General features: G+C 44.1%; 3 protein-coding genes across 4 annotated transcripts; 1 reads left to right on the forward strand and 2 right to left on the reverse strand.

The window, feature by feature from the left end:
• Positions 1-216: 216 nt before the first annotated feature.
• atad3 (ATPase family AAA domain containing 3) lies at positions 217-11,579 on the reverse strand. 2 transcript variants are annotated; one of them, XM_085777126.1, is made up of 17 exons: positions 11,270-11,579; positions 9,864-9,940; positions 8,593-8,694; positions 8,402-8,461; positions 8,186-8,255; positions 7,916-8,081; positions 7,666-7,735; positions 5,908-6,063; positions 5,760-5,816; positions 5,549-5,674; positions 5,330-5,454; positions 5,178-5,229; positions 4,996-5,066; positions 4,049-4,216; positions 2,116-2,224; positions 1,252-1,464; positions 217-789 (listed from the first exon to the last, which is right to left on the reverse strand). In XM_085777126.1, exons 1-17 carry the CDS (start codon positions 11,460-11,462, stop codon positions 526-528), a joined length of 2,079 nt encoding a protein of 692 aa, XP_085633252.1. In that variant the 5' UTR covers positions 11,463-11,579; the 3' UTR covers positions 217-525. The 2 variants fall into 2 exon arrangements, with proteins under 2 accessions (XP_085633252.1, XP_085633251.1); XM_085777125.1 differs by having other exon boundaries at positions 259-822.
• A 492-nt stretch (positions 11,580-12,071) lies between these two features.
• On the reverse strand, positions 12,072-14,304 carry mrpl20 (mitochondrial ribosomal protein L20). The gene is made up of 4 exons (XM_085777127.1): positions 14,062-14,304; positions 13,732-13,842; positions 13,107-13,184; positions 12,072-13,002 (listed from the first exon to the last, which is right to left on the reverse strand). The coding sequence occupies exons 1-4, from the start codon at positions 14,146-14,148 to the stop codon at positions 12,829-12,831; spliced, it is 450 nt and encodes a 149-aa protein (XP_085633253.1). The 5' UTR covers positions 14,149-14,304; the 3' UTR covers positions 12,072-12,828.
• A 474-nt stretch (positions 14,305-14,778) lies between these two features.
• sdhb (succinate dehydrogenase complex, subunit B, iron sulfur (Ip)) lies at positions 14,779-20,794 on the forward strand. The gene is made up of 8 exons (XM_085777128.1): positions 14,779-14,864; positions 15,946-16,079; positions 17,124-17,209; positions 17,992-18,128; positions 18,374-18,490; positions 18,616-18,717; positions 18,976-19,098; positions 20,242-20,794. Exons 1-8 carry the CDS (start codon positions 14,793-14,795, stop codon positions 20,320-20,322), a joined length of 852 nt encoding a protein of 283 aa, XP_085633254.1. The 5' UTR covers positions 14,779-14,792; the 3' UTR covers positions 20,323-20,794.
• The last annotated feature ends 540 nt before the right edge of the window (positions 20,795-21,334 follow it).

Below are 21,334 nucleotides of genomic sequence, written 5' to 3' on the forward strand. Positions count from 1 at the left end.
GCCTCTGTAGTGTTAGCAGCTTGTATCTCTGCCCCGCCGATCGAAAAACAGCTTGCACCTACAATTAAAAGCTAAAAGGAACCTATGCCTAAGACTATAGGCATTATGGCAATGGGCGAACTTGCCAATATGTTGAAATATCCCTTTAAATCCCACCAGCAGCTACATTGTCCACTGGCCATTTCCTTAGTGCCCAAGCAAGAACCATCAAAACTTGTAGTGTTTATAAAAACACAGACCCATTTAATCATTCCAACAGAGACACTCCACTGTGCACAACATTTATAGAGTTATTACAGACAGAATGGTTCCCATGTAAAGTACACCTTTACAATGTATACATTATATGTTAGAGTTAAAGTCTCAGACCTTGTTTGTTAAGTGATCATCTCCCCAAACCCTGTTAACTCATCTTCTGTCATAAAAGACAGTCCATCAGATTACTGGACATTAAGTAGCAGACTAGTTAAAGGGGCAGGACACTAATTCTTTAAATTTTCAGCCTGATTGAAAAAAACATTGGACTCAAACTGGAGTTCCGTCCTTCGGAGGAGAGGCTCCACTCTTGTCCTCCTTCTCCACCTTGACCTCCTTCTCCACCTTGACCTCACTGTCAGTGGAGGCAGCAGGCTGGGCCAAACTCTCTGCTGTCGTAGCTTCTGATTTGACGGCATCTTCACAGTTCTGTTCAGTGGCACTTTTGCTCTCTGTTGATTGGTCAGTATCAGAGGGAGGTGGTATACTGTCGCCTTCCTGCTTTGCATTTACCTCAGGTGCAGGAGCGATCACCTCTGCATTTATCTGAGGTGCAGGAGCGATCACCTCTGCATTTATCTCAGATGCAGGAGCGATCGACTCTGCTTTTATCTCAGGGGCAGGATCGATCACCTCTGCATTTATCTCAGGTGCAGGAGCGATCGACTCTGCTTTTATCTGAGGGGCAGGATCGATCACCTCTGCATTTATCTCAGGTGCAGGAGCGATCGACTCTGCTTTTATCTCAGGTGCAGGATCAATCACCTCTGCATTTATCTGAGGTGCAGGAGCGATCGACTCTGCACTGATCTCAGGTGCAGGATCGATCACCTCTGCATTTATTTGAGGGGCAGGAGCAATCGACTCTGCATTTATCTCAAGTGCAGGAGCAATCACCTCTTTTATCTGAGGGGCAGGAGCGGCGATCACCTCTGCATTTATCTGAGGGGCAGGAGCGATCGACTCTGCATTTATCTCAAGTGCAGGAGCGACCACCTCCTGAGCCTGAGGTGCCTCGCTGAGTGGCAGGTTGAAGCCCATTTTGCCTCCGCCGCCTGTGGTCCCGGCCGGAGGGGGGGTGAGGGTCTGGGCGTCGTCGTCTCCGTGCAGCCAGTCCATCTTCTGGAGGTGCTGCTTGACGGCGTCGTCGACCCGAGCGTCGATCATGGCCTCCGTCAGGACGCCGTCCTCAGAGGAATATGCTGCTGCCTGTGACAACATGAAGCACAACGTGTGTCTTACACATTTCTTTACGCAATGAAAATAAAATCTTATAAAAGCATCCGATCCAAGATACATTTACAAAGTCATGGTCAAAATGGGTCTCTTATGTACGAACGTCACAGTCACATCCTGGAGACTTAGCAAACTAAATTACTTCTCTGTGCACTTAACTATTTTGTTCATCTCTCTGATGGTTTGAGGATTGCCTGGTCTTATAGGTCTTATATACATATTTCAACTTAGAAAATATAGTTGTTGGTTTCCCTACAAGTGAATGCACCTGTTGTTACTAGCCCATACAGCCCTCTTTGATTCATCATTGTTCTTTTGTTGTCCCACATTTTGTCTCTGTCTTTAGTTGGTTTCTGTCTCTTTCTTACAAATACTGTATACTATACTATAATATAATACTTTGCAGGTTTTGTTTTCAGCACTTTAACATTACATATTTACGACAGCTATGTTTTGATATGCTGATTTTTTTTCTTTTTGATACTATCTGTGAACCAAGAAATCAGTATCAGATGTGTATCAGAAATGTAAATGTAATCTGTGATGATGATAATAATAATAATGAATAAAAATGTAAAATAAAATAAAAAGGCATCCAATCTGGAACAAGTTGAGGAAACATACCTGCCAGGCCACGCCCAGCTTGGAGATCTCTCTGCCCGACATGCCCTCTGTCCTCTTCGCTATCTCAGAGCACTTTTGACCATAGTCGAACTGTGCCAGCTTCATCCTCCTGCACAACACAAACACACACAGCAATATGGGTTTATTTGGCTGGCTTGGATGCAATGCCTTTCAGGTCTTGTAGTGTTTTTGCAGCTCACTTCAAAGCCTCCTGGCCTATGTGTGCATCACCCCACCCACACATCAGCCTCCATCACACATCTGCAATTAATGCCTCAGCATGTCTGCTAACCTTCACGTGCCCAGCAGGCCTTTTCTTGGCCTTCAAATCAAACAGGCCTGAATGTAAACTAACCCACACTGGCATTTAAAGGAAGGGATATTAAACCACAAAATGACTGTACATCCCTCTACACATTAGGACTGAACCTTATTACTTGTTTCAATATGCATCCCTGGTGTGTGGCACAGGTTTTCTGCCCTATTTAAAAGGGATAGTTCAACATCATAGCAAATTAGTCTATTTCCATAATCCCTATAGTCGTAGCAGTAGGTTCATTACCTTTAATTGTCGGTGCAAGCTGTTTTTAGATCGGCGGGGCAGAGACGCAAGCTGCTCAGCTAACAGAAGGGAGGTGACAGGTACTTTCACGTTCCCCTCATCAAACTCATCAAATACACAATCCAACAACTCCAAAACATTCTAGTAGACAAGCTGTGACCTGCACATTCACCACGCTATGAGATAATAATGTAACATTACGAGACAGAGCTGTTTTCGAGGCAAATCCAAAGCCGGAATATATTCCAGACACGACTGCTGGGTAGAGTGATTTCAAAAACCCAAGTAGTTCCAAGTATTTGCTTCATGTGTCATAATGTTACATAATTATACGTTATAATTTCATAGCGTAGTGAATGTGCAGGTCACAACTTGTCCACAAGAATGTCTTGGAGTTGTTGAATTGACCCTTCGCCAACTCCTCCCACAAACGGCTATTGTCCAATCCTACGTTAGCAACCGTAACTATAGGCCAGGCAAGCTTTCCGCAGTGAGTCATTACGTTTGCTTTTGTGGACATATTTTGAGACTAGGACGAAAAACATTTGTTTGTAGAGAAGGATGTTGTTGTTGCTGCTGCTACTACGGCGGCAGCAGCAATATAGAGATGTTCAGATACGAGCGGACTTTTTTTTCGACTTGAGCAAGTGTAAATATGGGGATAACCTATGTTCACCTCCGAAATGACAGCTGTACTTTTACCGCGTTTACCTGGGCTTTTTGGCCAGGGATCCTCCAGGCAGGGACTGCTTTCACTGACTGATACAGCGCTGGGAGAAAACAAAACAGCAGCGAAAGCTGTATGTGGTTCACAATCGCCCAAAAACTTGCAGTGTGACAACGTTTCATGACCAGTGAGATGACGTAAGTCTTCGTGGGTTGATAGACGGTAAAATTACCGGTCCTTACTGCTGCTCTGTACATTGTCCAGTCGTGTCGTTGAACAGATGTTTTATCCTCCTGCGCGAGTCACGTCACTGAAAACTCTGAATGATCTTTGTGACTTCTACTCTCCATTATCTCAGAACAGTTTATCCAGAAATTTGCTGATATTTCCTTTGAAATCGATACCAAATACTGCCAGGAGCATGGCTGGGAGTGAAAGCTTGCCCGCCGTAGCAACAGTAACCAAGGGGGTGGGGCTTATGGGGTCAATTATGGGGTCAATTGTGTATTTGATGAGTTTTGAGCAAAAGTACAATTCCGTTCCGTTGCGTCTCTGCCCCGCCGATCTAAAAACAGCTTGCACTGACAATTAAAGGTAATGAACCCACTCCAACAGTAAGACTATAGGGATTATGACGAATTTGCCAAAATGTTGAAATATCCCTTTAACAGCTTTGTCAGTAGTGTTGGGATTTTTTTACTCACTGCCTCCCTCCAGTGGCCGGCTCCAGCACGTATCTGTCAAAGTACAACCGCACCAGCCTCTCCCTCTCCTCAGGACCCGGCAGAGCAAAATTCACTATTTCATCTATACGGTCGTTGATGGCCCAGTCAAACTGCTCTGGTTGGTTACTGGCCAACACCAGCATGAATCTGCAGGGGGAACAAAAAAAAAAATCATAGAAATTTAGCGACATAGTTATGTGATGAAAGAGTATGAAACAGTAAAGGTTCGAGATTAACCCTCCTGTTGGAAGAAAGGAAGGAAGGGCGAAGGGAAAGATGGGAGGAAAGAAGGAAGGGGAAAAGGAAGGAAAGATAGGAGGGAGGGAGGGAACAGATTGGGTCAAAAAGGAAGGAAGGGAAGGGAAGGAAGGAAGGAAGGAAGGAAGGAAGGAAGGAAGGAAGGAAGGAAGGAAGGAAGGAAGGAAGGGAAAAGGGATTGTGGAATGAAGGAAGGGAAGAAAGATGGAGGGAGGGAACAGATTTGTTCAAGGAAGAAAGAAAGAAGGAAGGACAAAGGGAAAGATGGGAGGAAAGAAGGAAGGGGAAAAAGGAAGGAAGAAGTAAGGATGAAGGGAAGGGAGGATGGATGGAAAGAAAGAAAGAAAGAAGGAAAGGAAAAGGAAGGAAAGAAAGATGGAGGAAGGGAACAGATTTGTTCAAGGAAGGAAAGAAGGAAGGGAAAAGGGAAGGAAAGGAAAGAAAGATGGAGGGAGGGAACAGATCAGGTCAATTGGATCAAAAGAGGAAGGAAGAAGAGGTAAGGATGAAGGGGAGGAAGGAAGTAAGGAAGGAAGGAAAGAAATAAAGAAGGAAGGGAAGAAGGATTGTGGAAAGAAGGAAGAGAGAAAGGAAGGATGGAGGAAGGGAACAGATGGACAACAGGAGGGTTAAAGCAGCAGTGTGGCACAGAATGAAAACATGTTTACTTGTTGCTCTGTTCTCCAGTGCGATACAAAAATGCATTCAAGGTGGCTCGGAGGTCTTCACTGATCTTCTCCTACAAGACACAAGAATGAAACCTTCAAATCATGTGCTTCAAGATAAATGAAGGGATGTGCAGTTATCAAAAGGGATGAACGTCTGTATAGTGAAACACATCAACACTTACAGTGGATCTCTTGCGAAGGAATGCATCAGCTTCATCAACAAACAGCAGCAGCCTGTAAGAGGACACAAACAAAAAGAACTTACTTTATCTTTCTGGACATTATCTTAGTTTGTACATCATCAGAATAATCTCCAGCGGCTGTGGTAACGTACCCCCGTCGACTCGTGCCGGCCCAGTCAAACACTTTATGCATGGCGGTCACGCCGTCGCGGCCCATGGGCGCTACATCACCACCGGTCATGATTGCATAGTCCATGCCGGAGTGCATGGCCAGCTTCTGCTCAGCACAAAGACAGATGAGACAGCTCACAGTTAGATCAAGCCTCAGTGTGCCTGTCCTGTATGTGACAGTCACCATCACTCAGCTGTACCTTGGCAAACAGGGTCTTGCCCGTGCCGGGTGGGCCGTACATGAGGATGTTCCTGTAGAGGCCGTTATTCTGCCTTGTGTTTCTTGTCGCTATGGCGATGTCACGCACACGTTCCTCAAGGGAAGGCTAAGAAAAAAGAAAATATGCTTCGATTACAAGTGATTGCAGACCGTTGATAAGAAGACGTCTGTTTTGTTTGAGGTCCACTTACCTTGAGCACCACTCCCTCCAGAGCGTCCTGGGGTTTGCTCTTCAGACGTTTGGCCGTCTGAACGGTTGCAGGAAGAGGAGAATGATCAGAACCGTGTTAGAACCTGCACGTACAACACGTATGAAACAATGAAGTCCTCCACAGCTACCTTGACTGGATGCTTGATTGCCTCTGCCACGGTGAAGCGGGACGTCTCTCGCACCAGCGACGGCTTCCCCAGCCGGGCCTCGATGTAGCGTCCTGCCACCGCTGTGGCGTTTCTGGCTGAATAGACTCCCACAGCCAGGAGGGTCAGTCCTGCCACCTGGTCACATGGAGACAGACATCAATGGTTATTCACATGTTGGGTGTCCTCTGTGGCATAAATACTATTATAAGACAGAAAGGTGAAATCCGGCGATCTGATTGGTTGTTAACCGTGGTATATTGAGCATATGCCACAGCTACTATTCTAAAGCCTTATCACAGCGTAGGCTATCACTCCGCGTCAGGCACGTATGACTGGTATGAATGGAAGTTGTTGTCATGTATCCATGACAACGGACTGTAGCAGTCCGTAGCAAAAGACAGCTGATGTTTTTACGATGTTAAAAAATGGACTAAAGTAGTTGAATTCACATGTTTAAGGTGAACTTTCACCTCCGGGGAGGGTTAACAATGGTAGAGGGGACTGAGCAGTGACTTTCACCTGAAAAAAGCGGAGGAAAAGACGAGATGCAGAGCTACTTGGAGCTAACGTCTGGAGAGGTGGGACTATTTTTTCACAGTGAGGCTATTTTATTGGATAATATGTATTTCTGGTTGAATAAAACTACATGAAATTGATTGCATATCCCTCTTTCATATTGTCATTATTGGTAACCGTTTTATAAAAGCAATATATCACTCCAGTCCGTGGTATATGCTCATTATACTGAGCATATACCACGGACTGGAGTGATATATTGCTTAAATACATCATATAAGGACTGAATGTACAATGACATAACTTCTTGCTTTTGTTGTTATTATTATAGAGCAAACTAAATCAGACTGTGACAGAACCAAAAGTAAACTGAAAAGTAATAGGTTATAGTTACGAGTTACTTTACCCAAAAAGTAACTGAGTTAGTAACTGAATTACTAGTATAAAAGTAACTAATTACCAGGAAAAGTAACTGTTGTGTTACTCTTTTATAAAATGCTCAAATATGTCAAATGACTTGGACTCGCCCCCTCTAACCCCAACACCACCTCCCGTTTATCTGGAACTAACTAACTCACTCAGTATTCTGTGCGGAGGAATACTGAGTGAGTTGGTTAGTTTACAGATAAACCACTTTTTTCCAACTAGTTGAATAAAAGATGTATGTAACGTACTCTTAATGGGTGTATTATTTTGTGACAGGACTTCTTGAGGCAAGTAACAGCACATTTTATTGTCAGTAACGGTAACGTTGTTATAACGGAGAAACTGTAACTTTTTGGATTATTGGGAGGAACAGTGAAAAAAGTAGCACCGTTAGTAACGCTGTTGTTCCCATCACTGGACAGAACAGATCTGGTTGTCTTTCTGTTAGTGACGTTTAGACCTTACTAAGGCTGCATCTTATGATTATTTTCATTACCGATTAAAAAAAAAACCCACCAGATGACGTCCTCAAACGTCTGGTTTTGTCCACAAACCAAAGAGAGACTCAGTTTATTGTCATAAAGGAACAAAGAAACCAGAAATATTCATATTTAAGAAGCTGAAATCAGAGAATTTTGACTTGTTTTCTTAAAAAACTATTATCAATATAGTTGACGATTAATTTAATAATTGTTTATTGTTTGATTAATCGATTAATTGTTGCAGCTCTAGTCGTTACTGTGCATTTCTAATGTAATCTCACACTAAACTAACTGTGGATGGAAACAGACTCACCGTAGCTGTGACTTTGTCCCAGTCTGAAACAAAGGCCCTGAAGCCTTCTCCAAACACAGCACCAGCAGTCCTAAAAGCAAAGACACGTTCACTGTCAGTGGGACTTTCTGGTGTTGACACTTAAGCGATAAAACCATGAGCACTATTGTGTCATAGAGTGGTGTGATAGTGACTCCTTTAACACCCTCTGTTAATACTAAAAATAAGAAAGACTGTAGTGTTCAATCAGAAAAGAGGCCGTGTGTCTTACTTGATGGACTCCAGGACAGTCTGTCTGTGTTCCGCAGCCTTCAGGCGGATTTGCTCGCGGATGATGTCGGCGTTCTCTCTCTCCACGCGGGCCCGGGCTTTAGACTCCGCCTCTATACGCAGGAGCTCGTTCTTGTGCCTCAGATCCATCTCATGCTCTATCGTTGCTGGAAAAGCCATGACAAACAAAGTACATAAACCACTGGTCATCAGCTGCAGAACGACCCCCACATGACCCCGCTCATCAGTGTAACAGAGGTGAACTGTGCACCTTTCCTCATGGCCTCCTGTTTCTGGACCGACTCCTCCTGTTTGCGGAGGTTCTCCTCGTTCAGGGCTTGCTGTGGGAAGAAAACGGAAAGTAAAAACAGCCATCAGTTTGGTACTGCAGCTCTTTTCAAAGCATTTCCTGAGAGAGTTGCATATATTCCCATTGCACTGCTGGTATAGTGACAAATATAGCTCATTCATTTCAAACTAAACTCACCTGTTGCCTTAGTTGGTCCTCATATCGCTGCCTGGCCAGCTTGTCTTGGTACTGGGCTCTCTGTGGGCAGAAAGAAATCACTGTAGCCATCAAACTCTGTCTGGTCTACTTCAGTGCATTGTGTATTTCTAATACTTAATTACTTTAATAAAACAAAAAAAAAGGAAAAGATAGAGCTGTTCTGTTCATACCGCTTGATGCTGCTTCGTCTCCTCATTCAGAGTTTTCCTCCTCTCCTCACCTTGGACTCTTAACTGGTCACCTTTTAATTGTTCCACTGCTGCTTCATATTCCTGTTACAGTGAAATATAAACATGTCAACAATCAGTCACACTGAAGGAACACACTAGAGATCATTCAATAATCACTTGGGTTATCCAAAAGGATACAGAGCTACATATGGGGCCCATGTTTTATTGTGCTGCACATTGTACATAGAGCTAAAGTGGAGATGCAAATATGACACTGTATTTTGAAGCTACACATCCACATGAATACTTTGGACACAATTAATGCCATAATTTACATTTTCTTTGACAAAATGCACAAAACATAATTGGAATGTGTATTATTTACTTTTTTTCTTATTCATTAATTATACTCTTTTATAAATACGGCCTTCTTTTTGCTGCTATTGCTATTTGCTATTTATCTGTGATATACATTTCTTTGCATTTTTGCTTTTGCAGCCTTGTACATTTCCCCACTGGGGGACGTATAAAGGATTGTCTTATCTTATTTGTCTGACTTCCAGACTGATGTAAAAGTCTAGCTCTAATACTCTTTTAACCCTGTGAATAATGAGCGACTATTTGATGACTATTTGCTCAGGGTGCTGCTTATAACTGCTCTAAAACAAATCACCAGAAACTGGCTTCAGAAAACCCAGCCAACAATAGAAAAATGGAGGGACACCATTCAACAGGTACATCAAATGGAGTATGTAACATATAAAATGAGGGGTAACCTCAGACTATATGAGATAAGATGGGCCAAGTGGTCAACCTACTACAATTGATTTAATCATCATAATGTTGTTGTTGTAACTGTGATTATCCTGCTTGTTGTAATTTTTTTTTATTATCTTTTTTTAAATGTTTATTTATTATTTATTTTCTGAGTGTTTGTCTATGTGATTGTTGATGTTATATGTTTTTCTTTTTTTTTTCCATGTGTATGATGTTGTGACTGTTATGTTGTCTATGTTACGTGACCTTTTTTCATGTGTACATGTAAATGTACAAACACGTGGTGACTTTAAAAATAAAGTAAAAAAGAAAAAAAAGAATAATGAGCGGCACGTTACTTTTCAATTTCATTATTTTTCCTGTGTTGGACTTTCAGAACAGAACAGCACACATGGGCAGCACCGACAGTCAGTGCTGCTCCAGGACACAACCCCCGTCCTGCAGAGGATGAGGAGTGATGCAGGACTGGAGGTGTAAGGTAAGGTGTACTGTACCTTTATTTTGCTCTGGTGCTCCATCTGAGTGGACTGCTCCTGCATACGAGCCAGGTCCAGAGCTTCTTTAGCATGTCCTGGACAGAGGGACAGGGCGACATCAGAGATACAGCTTACACACAAGGAGGGACTCTAGTTGATCCTGGTCTGACACCACACAGCGCATTCAGGCCGGAAAAACACAAAGCTGGTTCTCAAGGCAACCAAGAAATAGTTGGTTCTTTCCTGGGAACCGTGACATGTTGTATCCTAGACAGTAAGGACAAAGGCAGTGACTACAACCTGGAGAAAGATTTGCAATGTTCTGCTAAAGAAACTAAATGTTTGTGGCGATTTGGGCGTCTACAGAATTTCAAGAAAAGCTTGAAAGCAGAATTAAGAAGTTGTATGGATTTCCCATTGGGACTTAATAAAGTCAAGTAATTCTGATCTTTTAACTCTGGAGAGATGGCCAAGGCTGGGTTCACTCCAACACCAGACCAAAATATTCATAAAGCTAAAGAATGATTACTGAGACAGCAAAGAAGCAATATCCAAAGCGATCCGGTGGTTTTGGCTAACTTTTTGTCAGCCGATGGAGTTAGCAGTCCCCGCCCTCGTCCCTACGTCACCACATTCACGCGCATCCCTTGGCTGCACACACAGAGAGGACCGCCCCTTTATGCCGTTCTCTCTCCTCATTGGATAAAGGTTGTAGGATACAAGGAAAGTTTTCTCCTCGGCTTACAGCAGAGCAGAGTGACTGACAGACCCGTGTTTCAGACCAAACACTCTATAGAAGTGATTGCTGTCAGAAGATAGAACTATTTAAGACTTATATTAACACAAACATTCTGCTTACTTCTGCTTTAATAAAGTAAAGTAATTCTGATCTTTTAACTCTGGAGAGATGGCCAAGGCTGGGTTCACTCCAACACCAGACCAAAATATTCATAAAACTGAAGAATGATTACAAGGAAGCAATAATTTGGAGTAATGCTGCAGACCATACTCCCATTGTGGTTCCACTTAAACTGGTTCACCATGAAGCACAGAGACTCTGAGACTCTTGAACAGAACCAGAACCAGAGAGCGCCATCTGAGGACTGACAGAATGAATGAATGAATGAATGAATGAATGAATGAATGAATGGCAGCAGCAGTGTAAGCTGTGTGTCTGCAGTCAGCCGCGGTGCAAGGTGATGACCTTTGAACCCAGTCCACTAGTGTGAATGGAGGAGAGGCAGCACAGACTCGGTCTCATCCGCTACTGGACTTTCACAGGAGCACGAGAGTCCCGGTCTGAGTCCGAGGCCTCGGTGTGAAGCAGCTGCACAGACACAATGTGGACGGACCTCCCTGAGCCCCCTCAGCCCCCTCAGCCCACTCAGACCCACTCAGACCCACCGGCGCCGTTCAACACTTACGGGACTTGTCGAGCTCCTTGGCGGCCTGAGCAGCCCGCTCCAGCCCGGTCGGATCAAAGTTGCTCCATTTGTCCTTGGGTTTATCACCACCACCTCCGGAGCCTCCGGCCGGTGGTGGTGGTGGTGGCGGCGGGGCCGGGAGTCCGGCCGGCGGCTCCGGCTGGCCCCTGTTCAGGCCGAACAGCCACGACATGTCGCTATCAGGAAGAAAAACCCAGATCGGCCGGTTCCGTGTGGAGCAGCAGGAGGATCATGCAGCTACTGATCTGATCTGTCACTGCTGCACACGCGTGTCACGCCGCAGACTTCTGCGCAAGTGCACCAGGAAGCGCAGCGGCTCTCTGAAGAACAGCGACGGCCATTGGCTACCGGTCGAGCACGCCTTCTTCTCATTGGCTGCCAGAACCAGCGTGTTCACTAGAGGTCATTCACGTAATCCCACCCAGAATTGCTACGGCAGCCGCGGAAGGTCACAATAGCTGCAATTCACATGGACTGACAGCAAATATTCTTTGGTTGCATCAGGCTGGTGGAGGTTTGGTGAGACAGAGGACACACACACGGTGGGATTTGACCTCTACTGCAGAGAGAGAGACAACTGTTGGAGTGTGTGACTGCAGACCTGGGTGTGTGTGTGTTCCTAAAACACCACTGGTTAATTGAATTGTATTTATTTCATCCTTGTGTTTGTTATTATGCACCACCGGAACATCTGCAGGGGAATGGCAGCAACAGTTTGTACAGAAGTGTAGAATAACATCAAAACAATGCTGTTCAATGAGAAGAACCAATGAGAACAGAGTATGTATCAAAATGTTTAATGAACTAAACATAGTGAGGACAGTCTTACCACAACAATGGGTAAAATAGATACAAAACAAAGTCATCACAAAAATCATCACCCTCCATCCTTACCCCCCCTCAAAAAAACTTCATTACAACATCAAGTAATAACTTAACAAAGGTTGTGTTCCTATCATGATAGCAGGGGCAGTTAGGAGATCTGCTGAGGAACAGTTTCACACGCTTCAGTAGGAAACCTCTGGCACACATTGACAGGTATGTTGGACTGAAGACGGTGAATGTAGCAGGAGCAGGACTGTCTGCAGACAAACGGTTGCTATGCTACGTATCGTCAGCTGAGAGCTGGGGTCATGACGAAGCTTGAGGGATGGTCACAGATGTCACAGAAGAGTGAACAGTATCGACAATAAATACAATTGGCTTTAGGATGTGTCATATTCTTATATAAATATGAAAACTTGAGCTTTGAATGGCAAAATCACAACATGGAGAGAGAAGCCGTCCTCCGAGGCCGGGGATCAAACAGGCCCTTCGACAGCGTCCTCCCCCGTCCTCCCCCAGGGAAGTCGCTCGGTTGGGAAACTTAAGTTAACAAATGTGATTATTATATGACAGATACCTAGATAGATGAAGTGGCTGTGAAGCAAAGTGGTGGATGTCAGTCTGGTCAATTCGGAGGATCATCTCAACAATCCAAGGGCACTGCTCTTTAAAGCACACATCAGCTGGAGATCCATAACCGCAGCGAGTCCTTTTTATTGTAGGCAAACCACACGCGAGAAGACACCAGGAGGCTCTTTGCCGTCGCCCAGCGCCGCACCGAAGCCTTCCTGCTGCCGAGCCTGGGCCAGCTTGGCAAGCGAGAGGAACGACCGGGGTTCTGTGACGGCCAGGTCGCTGATGACACGCCGGTTCAGCTGGACGCTGGTCTGTATGGAGGGAGAGAGAGATGGTGAAGTGAAACGTCGAAGCTGCGAGATCCTAGAGAGAGAAGTGGTACAACTCTGTAAACGTGTGGTTTGACACAACCAACCTTTGTAAGGTTGTGCATCAGGGCCGGATACTTCATGCCGTGCTCTCGAGACGCTGCTGCGATGCGTGTGATCCAGAGCTGAAGACATCAGAGCAGAACAGGAGATGTATCACACTGGTTAACTTGTTCAAGACCATATCAGCAATTACAGGGTATGTGAACAGTTGTTTTTAAAAAGAACTCCTCAAACGTCATGTACTGTAATAGATAGATAGATAGTCAGTCTTTATTACGGACTCAGGTCCATTATAATGCATAATTATTAAACCCTCCTGTGAGCTGGAGATGTGAAGAGGGAACAAACAAAGCTGGGATTGACAGCTGCTTTGTCTTTGGCTTCTTGTGACGTTCAGAATCATCTTTGGGTCCTTGGAAGACCTCATGTCCTCTGTTAAAAACAACTAGTGTCCTCAAGGTCTAAAAGTCAACGTTGTGGACAGACTGCTAAAACTGGTTCAAGTGTTTTCATTGTTATGTTACCCAGGATTCACTGGAAAACTAGACTGCTACTGATTAATATTGGTCTGACTAGAGGAGAACATGCTAAACTATTTTGAACTGGGTCTTGGATATAAACCGGGTGACACATCAGATAAAACCTACCCGGCATGTATTTGTGTCTTACCGTTCTCATGTTACGTTTCTTCACTCTGCGGGCTTTGGTGGCGTAGACGAACGCCCTCCGGACCGCCTTCACCGCCAGGCCGTAGCAGCGGTTCTTCCTGCCCCTGAAGTGCTGGTGAAGAACCGACAACACAACACAACCACTGACGTGATGCTTTTAACGTGTGTTCATGCCGACGAGGACGCGTTAAGCCTCCACCGCACAGCAACACATATCAGAGAATAAACAGCTGCGTTTCTAGTTTCCTGAGGTGACTACAACACAGTGTTTAGTCGGTGTGGAGGCAGGTCAGCTAGCTGACTGTGCTCCAGGAAATAGTCCCAGCCTTACCCGCGCATGTTTGAGAACTTCTTGAACTTTCCAGTATCTGTCGGGTCCGCGGCTTCTGATCCAGCACGACAAGGTCAGGAAAACCATGTTTGTTTTCCAAGCCCAGACTTCACCGCAGTCTTGTTCCTGTCAGAGCGAAAACACCGCTTTAAGTGACCTTAGCCCAGCTCCACCTGCAAGGAGACCGGTTCACTCAACACGCCGTGCTGCGACTGACTGACAGACGGACTGGGTGCGCTCGGTTTAAGACCCAGGCTATCTGGCGGCAGCGTTTCATAAGCTCCGGTTGGGCTTACTGACGGGAATGTCGGGGAAGATGTGTGTGCAGTGCAGTGTTGGGTAACTTACGTTACTCTCGTTACTATACTTATTAGCTGTAGTTACTTCCCCAAAAAACTTACTGCGTTAAAATGAATAAAAAGTAACATACTTTCCAGGAAAAGGTTACTATTGCGTTACTTTATTTTATTTTATTGTATTTATAAAATGCTCAAATATGTCAAATTAAATATGTCAAATTACTTGGACTCGCCTCCCTAAACTCCTGACATCCCGTTTATCTGGAATTAACCAACAAACTCAAAAACACTGTTAACTCACTGAACTCTTACGTGAGCGAGGTTCAGTCACACCGGCACGTGCCTGTGATTGAAACACGCGCCCCCCTGAGAGCGGTGACGCGGTGGATGCTGGGACAGCAGACAGGCAGTGGAGGTCAGACAAACTCCAAGATGTCGGCTGCTGGTCTCACGTCCTTGAGCCGCTGTGGCTTTTGGGCTTTCCGCTCTCCCACAGGACTGGTGGTATGTTAGACAACAGGATAAGTAAACGGCTGACATTGTGTATGTTGTGGCGGTGCTGATAGTCTGGCGGAGCTCTGTGAGCGGGCTCAGGGTAACCCATGCTGGGTTGACAGCGGAGGGCTCCGTCTATGCTCTGACATCCGTGTTACGTAGTCCTGTGCCTTGGCTGCTAACCAGTACCGCTAACTTTCAGCAGGAGTTAACACTAACTATGTAATAACTTTACAAAAAGTGTTATTTACTGGTTGTTGGTCGGTGCGTTCTGCATCAAACATCGACAACAAACCCGGTGTGGCTCTAGTTGTTAATGTAAACACTGGTCAGCTAAATATAGCTCCAGTCATGTGGGGAATTCAAGCAAAACAAATGGGAAAGGACGAGAAAACTATCACCGCCTTTGTCATGCAAACGGTTTTGTCTTTCTTAAAGTTGGTTCCTGCTGAACATTTGAGTGCCTGTTAACATGAAGCAGAGTTTGATCCTTGGTACTGAGGGATGTAGTTGTGTCTGGTTGAAATGAGAGCTGCGTAGGTGAATGGATTAGTCCATAATCTCAAGCGGCTTGATCGTCAGTTGATCAATTCAGTCACTCCTATTAAAATGCTGAATATTTGCTGCTCAGTTCTTCCTTCATATGATTACATTTAGCTGCCTTCTTCTTATCATGTCATTTATCAGGTGTGGGTTGGTCGACGGTACTCTTGAAGACCTCCTCATGTCATGCAGTCATGCACTGTTCATTGATATTTTATAGACTACTTGATCGGCTGATCAAAGGAAAAAAAGATCCTCTGTAACCCTTAACTTGTAGGAGTAAAGTTACTTCAAGGAGCAGCAAGATCAAGTAAAAACTGATGTTACAAAAAAGTACAGATGAACTCTAGAAACACATGGGCTAGACCTTATCCTGATATGTATCTTATCATGGCAGTAAGAGATAAATAATAAATTGTAATAGTCAGCAAGACAGAAGACAAAGTGAAAGAGCAAAGAAAAGGAAGTTTAAATTCAGTTTTCTTGTGTGTATATTAAAAATGATAGAGGGACAGAATCCTCCTGATTGTTCTTCTTGTCCTATCAGGCAGTGCGGTACGCCCAGACAGCAGCAGCTCCAGCACCAGAGCCCAGAGTCAAGAAGTTCCAGATTTACAGATGGGACCCAGACACGGCAGGAGACAAGCCCCGCATGCAGACCTACGAGATCGACCTCAACACGTAGGTTTAGAGCTTTTACAGCTCTCAACACTGAGACATGGACAGTGGCGATGTGCAACACTGTGTCACTGAGCGCTCCAGCTTTCAAACTGCGTTGGCACTTGGCAGGTCTTACCTACTTGTAAACATGAGCACTGTGGAGGCTGCTGTCAGAAAGAAAGCTCTCCTGTGGGACTGTGGGTGTAAATGTTTACAGTTGTTACAGTAATGAAGACGACCCTCAGATTAAAGGGATAGTAGCATTTTTTTAAAAGTGGGTTTGTATGATCTACAAATAGCCCCTAAGTACTTTAATTGCAGTAGAAGACTCTCTGCACTCCTCCCGCCAGCCCATAGCCCTGCCCAGAGATTTACAACATACAGTGTTGTGAACAGACCCAAGGAAACGGCCTATTTTCACAGCCTAAAAGAGGTTTTACCTGAAAAAAAATACACCGAAAAAATTAACAAAATGATATTATAGCGAACAATGGAACTGTGTATTTTTTTTCACGTAAAACCTCTTTTAGGCCACGAAAATAGGCTGTTTCTTTGGGTCTGTTCACAACACTGTATGTTGTAAATCTCTGGGCAGGGCTATGGGCTGGCGTTGCTAACGGGAGGAGTGCAGAGAGTCTTCTACTGCAATTAAAGTACTTAGGGCTATTTGTATCATACAACCCCACTTTAAAAAAAATGCTACTATCCCTTTAAGCTTCAACAGTCAAGTCAAGTGGATCTTATCTCTTCTGATGAACAGCAGTTAAATTAAAGGTCTTATTAGTTGATGCTAATAATAATAACAGCTTTTCCAGTTCTGGTTATGTTCACCTGTGATGGTGACTGGTGATCAGGGCGCTGTAAGCCGTAACCTGGGCAGTTACAAACAGATAGATGAACTGAGAACAGGCTTCAGGTGGATTTACCACCTGGCACATTTCCACTCTTATCAGCCTGAGGAGACTCACCGTGCCAGGGCGCCATGGCAATAAAACACTGCAGTGTCGTCCCCGGCTGCACTTTGATGTTTTATTGACTCCCTGACTGGTTTTCTTCTTCATCTAGTTGTGGTCCAATGGTTCTTGATGCCCTGATCAAGATCAAAAACGAGATGGACTCCACTCTGACCTTCCGTCGCTCCTGCAGAGAAGGTCAGTCACGTGAAAGCTGGAGGGTGACGCCTCGATAATTCTCAACTGTTTAAAGTGTCGTTAGAAAGGAATGTAGTTTGTAAATGCATTAGTTTCATATGACCTCAAATAATAAAACAATCCATACATCTGTGTAATAAATGTGTAGTAATTGGATTCAACTAACTCTGTTTTTTTCTTGGTTTGTTTTTAAGAAAATGTACCAAAGTTTAAGTTTGCCCTGCAGATGCTTTTTTTAAAAAATAATTATTAAAGGGATAGTTCACCCAAAATTCAAATTTCACTCATTATCTACTCACCCTCATGTCGTCTAAGGGCTGGGAGAAGTTTCAGAGTCCTCCGTGCCTTCTCGGATTTACAGGGGGTCTCCGTGCAGCACTGCATGTCCATATGACGGTTGCGAACCCAAAAAACATCCAAATGCCTCCACACAGCTCCTCTGTAATGTCCCTCTTGTATTGAAGCCCCAACATGAGAAATTGTTCCGAAAAAAATTCAATAAGTCTATATTTTAAGCTTGTTTGTAGCGGAAACTCCCAGTGTCTCAGTTCAGTGCTCCGCCGGTGTCAGTGCAAATCGTGCAAGATTTCTGAAACTCTCTGAAACTTCTCCCAGCCCTTAGACGACATGAGGGTGGGAAGATAATGGGTGAACTATGCCTTAAATTTGTGGAAGCCAACCACCACAGTAATAAAACACTCTAGTTTTAGTTTTGGTTGAAAATAGTTCAGATTGACTTGAAATGATTCTCACCGTGTGTTTTTAAAATCTCTTTACTGTAGGAATTTGTGGATCCTGTGCAATGAACATTAATGGAGGAAACACACTGGCCTGTCTGAACAAGATTGACACCAACATCACCAAGCCAACCAAGATTTACCCCCTGCCACATATGTATGTGGTCAAAGACCTCGTTCCGGTGAGTAACAATCCACTACACCATGTAACTGATGTTGCCCTAGTTGTGTAAGTTGATAAGTAGTAACATTGTCATAAAGTCTGGAATGTCATGGTGATGACAGCATGACAACATTTCTCACAAGCTTTCTCTTCTGACGCATGGAGACATTTCTGTATCATGTTTCAGAAGTAACTTACTAGATTTCTTCTGTTAGTTCCTTTCTGACATTTTAGTTCTTCTGACTTCATGATTGTGTTTTGCAGGACATGAGTAACTTCTATGCCCAGTACAAGTCTATTGAACCCTACCTAAAAAAGAAAGACGAGTCAAAGGAGGGGAAAGAGCAGTACCTGCAGTCTGTGGAGGACCGACAAAAGCTGGTATGCCGCTATATATATATATTTTTTTTTTAACTTTTGTTAAAGTATTGACAGAAGGCTTTCAAGTACTCAGTCACATTGAGAATAAAAATTAATACATTTTCTTGATTTTCTTCCCTGTGAAGGACGGCCTGTATGAATGTATCCTGTGTGCCTGCTGCAGTACAAGTTGTCCAAGTTACTGGTGGAACGGAGACAAATACCTGGGACCTGCAGTGCTGATGCAGGTGTGTCTGTGTGTGTGTGTGAGAGCGTAGAAACACTGAGGATGGTTCATGGTGTGCTGTGTGTATCAGGGTTGAAAACATTATTATTTGCTGCTGCTTTTACTTCAATTCAATACATTATTTTAGTATTGTCATTCTAATTCGTAACTATTCATTATAGTCTTTTAAACCCTCTTTTATTGGCTTTTTTTCTTTTAAATGTATGTATTTCTATGCCTGCAAAGCATGTCTTACCTTGCCTGTGCTATGGTCCGTCAGGCATATCGTTGGATGATCGACTCACGAGACGAGTTTACAGAGGAGCGTCTGTCCAAGCTGCAGGATCCTTTCTCCCTATACCGCTGCCACACCATCATGAACTGCACCAAGACCTGCCCCAAGGTAACCTGTCAGCACTGATCCTACACCAGCAGCCACACTCGCATGCACAGCTTCTCAGTTATGTCTTTCATGCAAGTTACAAGAAAAAGATTTTTTATGCACTGATTTGCATCTGTACTTTTTTTAAATCTGTTGCTTATTGTGTCAGATATAGTTTCTACTGACACAAAGGGCTTAAGGGGATACGCCAACATTTTTTTTTTTCGTGTCTTGCCTCACTCCCGAGTCCATGACCAGCAGATAGACACCATCCTTTCGACTGTGCGGGCAGTAACGAGGGAGATAGAGCCATATCGCCCATTATTAGCTTAGCTCAAACACTGGAAGTGTATCGGTACTGGTAGCCTGCCTCCACCGAACGTCATCAGAGAAACTCTTCAGCAACTCTAAATGGAAACCGGCGGGACGATCTTCGTCTTAGAGCTGACAAAACTCTCCGGTAAGGCATCTTGAGCGGTCAAATGCCGGTAACGGGACGAGATCGGTCAAAACAGGGGGTTCAAGCAAAGACGGTTTATTTTGGTTCAAGCTAGCTACATCGAGGGTAGGTTAGCTTCCTATTTCAAAGTAAAAGCACAAATTCTATCGTCATGGTTTTCTGTATGTAAAGGGAAATGGGTGTTTTATTTTGTGAAAGTAACCGGAAGTGCGTTGGTCACAACGGCTAGCTTGAGTAGCGCCAAATTCGTCCGAACAAAATAGTAAACAGCTGGTATTTAGACAAATTAACGACACACTGCTGATCTAAACGGCTACTTTCTCGCCTAAACATGTTTGAAATGTCGATAAAGTGATATATTTACAGAGTTTAGAGCTAAAATGAAATCAGCTTCTGACTGCTGATTTCGGCTCGGGTAGGAGGCAGGCTAACACTACCTATACACTTCCAGTGTTTGAGCTAAGCTAATTACGGGTGATACGGCTCTATCTCCCTTGTTACTGCACGCACAGTCGAAAGGATGGCGTCTATCTGCTGGTCATGGACTCAGGACTGAGACAAGACATGAAACAAAATGTTGGCGTATCACTTTAAAGTTAACTAAGAAAACAAGGATGCACTCTTTACTTCAGGTGTTGTTTGAACTCCCTCTAGTTCCCTTAATATCAAATTGACTCTGATCTTTCCACCTCTCTTTCTCTCAGGGACTGAACCCAGGGAAAGCCATAGCTGAGATCAAGAAGATGATGGCTACGTACAAGGAGAAGAAGGCTGCTGCCATGTGAAGCTGCAGTCATCTTTCTCCTACAACTTTTCCCTCCATGATTAAATTATACGTTAATTAAAATGCTTAATGAGGTCTGAAGGGCCAGTACATCAGTCAGCTCACCCACCACCGCACCTCCAAGATCAGTGTGTGTGTGTGGTTGGAGGACATGGTGTTACAAAAACGCACATGTAGAGTATGAATGCAGGAGAGACGGAGAGAGTGTTTAAGAGAGAGAATGAGAGTGTGTGTGTGTGTGTGTGTGTATATTTATCTCCAACTTCATAGTGTGTATGTTTGTGCACTAGGGAGACACAATGCTGCATATTACTCCAGTATAAATGAGGCATTTTAATGTGCATAGACATTTTTTAGCTTGTTGCTCACCAGGCTTGCAGCCGGTCCGCAGACACAATGTTTATCCTCCCTCAGATCTTCCAACATACCAACAGCAGTCTTTGTCTTGATGGAAAATAAATAGTTAAAATATACCTGCCTTTGTTTTCATTGGATCGATTTCATTGGGTTGATTATTCTTGGTCAATTCGGTCATTACAGCCTGGCTCCACTAGATGACGTTATGGTGCAGAGTCTGAGCTGTGAATGGACCGTCAGCAGCCACATCCCTGTCACCTGGTTCACTGGGTGTGTGACACAGATGCACATGTTCATGTACAGCATTTGTTTAAACACAAGTGAACTGATTTTAAAGCAATAGTTCAACATTTTTTTCCTATTGCCATAATCCCTATAGTCTTAGGAGAAGGTTCATTACCTTTAATTGTCGGTGCAAGCTGTTTTAAGATCAGTGGGGCAGAGACAGATGCATGACGCACGGTATTTTTGCCTTTCCCTCATCAAACTCATCAAATACACAACCAACAACTCCAAAATGCTTTTGTGGACAAGTTGTGACCTGCACGTTCACCACGCTATGAGATAATAATGGAACGTTATGAGACAGAGTTGTTTTAGAGGTAAATGCGTAGCCGGAACTACATCCCAGACACGGCTGCTAGGCGGAGTGATTT

The sequence above is a fragment of the Trachurus japonicus genome, chromosome 5 (assembly GCF_045865225.1).
Source record: "Trachurus japonicus isolate A0001 chromosome 5, Traja_1.0".
NCBI classification, from domain to species: Eukaryota; Metazoa; Chordata; class Actinopteri; order Carangiformes; family Carangidae; genus Trachurus; species Trachurus japonicus.